The sequence below is a fragment of the Monopterus albus genome, unplaced genomic scaffold (assembly GCF_001952655.1).
Source record: "Monopterus albus unplaced genomic scaffold, M_albus_1.0 scaffold152.1, whole genome shotgun sequence".
NCBI classification, from domain to species: domain Eukaryota; kingdom Metazoa; phylum Chordata; class Actinopteri; order Synbranchiformes; family Synbranchidae; genus Monopterus; species Monopterus albus.
Genome location: NW_018128032.1, coordinates 22,019 through 27,141, shown reverse-complemented (window position 1 = coordinate 27,141; position 5,123 = coordinate 22,019). Strand labels below are relative to the sequence as shown.

The 5,123-nt window shown below is 38.2% G+C and overlaps 1 protein-coding gene across 1 annotated transcript in view; it reads left to right on the top strand.

Annotated features, from left to right (window-relative positions):
- The window catches only part of slc13a5b (solute carrier family 13 member 5b), a 10,817-nt gene extending 10,088 nt beyond the window's left edge, over positions 1 to 729 (top strand). Inside the window, exon 13 of the mRNA XM_020614844.1 lies at positions 725 to 729. Within this exon, the coding sequence (XP_020470500.1) occupies positions 725 to 729 (5 nt within the window). The remainder of the gene's footprint in view (positions 1 to 724) is intronic.
- The last annotated feature ends 4,394 nt before the right edge of the window (positions 730 to 5,123 follow it).

The window sequence follows — 5,123 nt, the reverse complement described above, 5'->3', positions numbered from 1 at the left end:
GACTCGTTCCCCATTTGGGCCAACGTCACTGGTGTGTGAGCCTGGTTCCACCATAGGAGATGATCCACGCACACCCTACCCACAGGTGCCAGATGAAGACCTCTGGTCAGAGCAACAGCATAGGACCGTACAATTGTGTGTCCGATTGCTGTTTGGATACAAGCCTCTCAAGGCTTTTTTTCTTTGACACCTGATCATTGCTTGTGAAAGAAAGTGGGGATGGATATGGTTTGGAATGGAAGAAGAATGGTTGAAGAATTAGCTGTTTTTTCAATTTACATAGATCCTATTGCAGTTCCAGAACTTTAAAGAAAGACCTCTGATGTTGATAAAATAGTATGATAGATATACTGTCAGTATTCATATTCTTAAACAATGAGTCATTCTTCTAAGCAGCCGGTTCTAGACATTATTCAAGTCAGCTCTTTTTATCAAAGGAAATTTAAGCAGCAGCTCATAAGGTCAAAAATGACAGTCACACGTAGCCACGACCTAATGGCATTAAGCCATACTGTGTAATATAAGAACATTCAGAACATTCACACAATTCTGAAACTTTAGTACAAATTTCAGGTACTTGTGCCTTACTAAAGAATTTACATTTTAGGCCGTTTTCTCTTTTACTTCATTACATTTCAGAGGGAACTGTTGCTCTTCATACATTTATCTGACAGTAACTGTCATAGTAAGATTTTGCATTTGAAATGTCATGCTTTTGTTGTAGATTGAACTACCTAACTGCATAGAAAGTTGTTATAATTATCCTCACTTCAGCCAGACACTAATCCTGCTGACATATTAATACATGAATAATCCACTGATGTTACAAGGACAGTTCTGCTAAACTATGCAAGAACTTGTATCTTTTGCTACATTTTGTGTATCAATATTTCTCAATTGAAATATCAAATACCAGATTTTTACTTGCAATGGACTATTTAAAAAAATTTTTATACATTTTTCTACTACTTTTATTTAAGTAAAATGTTTGAGCACTTCTTCCACCATCACTTTTGAGTACTTAGAATTGTGAGTTAGTATTTGAGTTTGGTAGTAATGTGCTAATATGTATAGTATAGCAGAGACCTGACATAAGTAAACATGCCCACTTACATCCAAATCAACTCGCTTACCTATATATATTTACAAAATTTATTGAATTTGGAATGTAACACTCTGCAAAAGCAATAAACCTTAGTGTGCCTTGTACATAATGTACAACATACTGTACTGTAAACACATTTTCAATATTTCAGTCAGTATAGTATGTGATGGCATAGCTTATAGTAATGAATTCTGTCTGAAGTGCAACAAAGTGGTATTTAATTATCTTCGTAATGCGATCAGCGTTTCTTTATTTGAGACTTTTTCACATGTGAAATGATGAATAAAATGTCTTCTCTTTCTAAACAGCCAGTGGATTGAATTAATCCATTTTTCACTGGCTTCTGACAAACTATAAAAATAAAAGACGTGATTTTTGATGTAATGAATTCTAATGTTTCTTTCTTGTTACATCACTTCTGCATACAGTGGTTTAATAACACTGAGAGAACACAGCATTCATTAATTTTTCCATATATGGTGTTATTTATCAAAAATGGGGGGACAGAGCGATGGTTACAGTGTTAAAAAGATGAACTGTTCAGTCTTTCAAGTCACGCACACAGTATGTTCAAATTCTACAAAAGCATGTCTTAAAGTTACAGGTTTTATGGCAAGATCTTAATCGTTTCCAATAATGGCCTGTTATAGACATTTTAACAGTGAGCATGCTTTAATAAAGCACAGTCAGCGCTCACTGTTGTCCTAAACAAAATGACCCCACTTTCATCACCAGTTGACTCTTTCTCAACTTCTGTTAGGGTGATTTTCATTTTTAGATAGAAATGAATAATTAGTTAGGGTTTTATTATATAGCATACATAAGTTTATATATTTTACTCTCACAGTTGTGTTTATGTTTATGTAGTTACATATCACCTTAAGTCTGCATTGAATCACTGGTCAGTATTCTCTGTATAAGCCAACTGGAGCACTGTTTAACATCAAGGAGACTGGTTCACGCACTTTTATTGTCTTGCATTACTTGCGCCATAAACATTATGGGCTCGAAGATTTTTTACAACTCACCATTAGGTATCCTCCGTTGAATGATGAGCTTTTGTCTTGCTGTGAAACATAATTCTCACTGTGGTGAGTCATACTCATTAGGCTATAGTAAAGTTTCATCTAAAGACCCCAGAGAATGTTATTAGAACTTAATAAGTATCAATCAATCATCATAATGAGAACTGTTTCACAGCAAGACAAAAGCTCATCATTAAACATACAGTAAGATATACTGTATACAGCATACAGTATGGCACATGTCACACCAAATCATGTTGGGGGTATGGTGTGACAGTGGAAAACACTGCGAGTCACATTAAAGTCCAAACCTCAGTTCTGTTGGACAGTTAAAATGTTTGACAGTTTAAAAGCAGTTAACAAGCAGTTAGGTGCATGGACTATTTCAGATTACTATGCTCTTGGGTCCCACTGGGGAAAAAAACCCCCCAGTAATTTCAGTGCCTTTCTCTCCCTGCTGCCTCTCAGCCACCCACTCATTATGCTCTTGAAACAGATCCTCATGTTCACTATCATAGCCATTAACTGTTGCATGCCTTAGGAAGCTAAACTTGCAACTTGTTCTCTTTGGTGGTGTTTCATGTGACTGACTATAAACATACAGTAAGACCCTTGGTGAACCCTAAAACACATTTCTATTAACATGTTACAAACTTGGCCTTCTGGTTGCAGAGTAAGCAAATAGCAAGCTTAATAAATGACTTCCAAACAAATAGAAAATCACTGGGGATTCAAGAAAAATTTGCAGACACACAAAGGTCAAAAAGCATATTTTGTGTCTTGTCCACCTGTTTCATTTGGGAGTATTTTGTGGCTGGGAATGCTTTTTAAACCCACATTGGTCTTTCACCTTTTCTGTATCAGTTACACGTGAGAACAATATGCAGCTTGTCTGATACCATCAATCCTTCCTGGCACGTAAAGACTTGTGTTTCATTTAGTGGTTTGAGTATCCAATTAAGCTTCGGTCAGGCCAAAAGCTAAACGCTCAAGATGAGTATAGTGAACCTTTCTTTACTCTTTTCAGGCCAAAGTACATTCCTCCATCCATCATTGCTGTTTGGGACAGCAACGGTCTGTCAGTCAGTCCACCACTTTGGTCCAGACTAAAATATTTTAACCAATACTGGATAAATTTCCATGAAATTTGATGCAAATATTCATGTCCCTGTCAGCTAGCCCTATCATCTGCAAAATACTTATTATGGCCAAATAACAGCAGTCAAAGAAGTACTCATATTGGTTACTTAAGTAAAAGCAGCAAACCACAGTGTAAATGTGATGCAATTGTATTGCTTTGATGCAATACAATAAAATACAGTGTTACTCTGTTACTGTTACAAGTAAAAATCCAGCATTCAAAATGTTACCTAAGTAAAAGTACAAAAATATTAGCATCAAAATATACTTAAAGTACCAAAAGTAAAAGTACTCATTATGCAGAGTGTCACATTTCACAATTAATGTGTATCATTATAAAATGCAGTGGAGTAAAAAGTATAATATTGGCCTCTAAAGTTGAAGTATAAGGTAGCAGAAAATGAAAATACTCAAGTAAATACCTTGTAATACCTCAAAATTGTTCTTAAGTACAGTAGGCATACTTTAATGAATGTACTTAGTTACTTCCCTCCAGCCCCAAATAGCAGATACTATGCACATCAGCCTCATTTGGGGCCTCATTTATAATTGGGCGTTCAGACTGAGTGCGGAAAAAGCAACTCCCTGCTGTGTTTGTATGTATGTATAAGGCTGCATTGGTCAGGGGTGTGAAGGATTGTAGTGGGGTTGTTGTACAATATGGCCACATTGTGAACAGTCGACGTGAGTAGCTTCATTCCTGTTTCCAGCCCATGAGTCTGTTGTATTTTGGTTAGCCATGCTGCTAATGTAGCCTACTCTACTTTAGCACCAATTTCTACCACCACTGGGTTGCTGTCTAACGTCCAGTCCCCTAACTAAAGAAAACACATGGTGTGCCATTATGGTGCGTTAACGGTGGCCCAAATTTTAGAGTGAACGGGGCAGCATGGTGGCGCAGTGGTTTTAGCCCCGGCTAACCCCATCGGTGCAGAGTTGGCATGTTCTCCCTGTGTGCCTGTGTGGGTTCTCTCCAGGTACTCTGGCTTCCTCTCACAGTCTAAAGACGTGCTCCTTGGATTGAGTGTAGGTGTGTGTGGTTGTCTGTCTCTAAGTGATATACTGGCAACCTGTCCAGCGTGTACCCCGCCTGTTGCCCAATGTCAGCTGGGATTGGCTTTGATTTGCAAACTGAAGAATGCTCGCCACTTGTTTTGTGCACTTTCAAAACTTTTAGACTTTCACACAAAGCCGAGTGGAGAAATCTGAGGGTGCAGAATCAGAAATGAGAGCACGCACAGCCTGGATTACGCTCTTGAATCTGTATTTGCATTTACAAACACTATGCCTGTGCCTTCACAAATGTTGAGTTGCAAAGTGCACAGTGCTCGAAATGTGGTTAGAGTGCCCTCAAACCCTGTGGCGAGGATTTACTTCCATAGGCAGACACACCAGAGCGCAAGTATAAATGCTCACAACGGCATAGGCCACCTGTATAGCCTATGGTATAGGCTCTGTGTAGATTCAACAATGAGGCATAAATCAAGCTTTAGTAGCAGTCTGTCGATTCACTAACCCTGACCAGATTATTTGAGTCTGTGCATTTGCAGAACCGCTTAAATGCACACCTCCACAGAACACCCAGTGGAGACGGAGGCAATGAGACTCAACCTTCTGACTGGTATTTGTTGAGCATATAAAGGCTATAGACAAATCCATACGTATTTAAATACACATATGAAATCGAATTAAAATTGTAACTGGCCAAATATTCACAGACTGTTAGAAATCTGCCGACGCTTTGCTTTCCAGGTTTATAAAGAAATGTGATGCCATTTGATGATTATGTGATTGTGAAAATCACATGGCCTGACCCTCTCTTCTGAGTTCTGAGGATTTGGGAATGGTCTAAT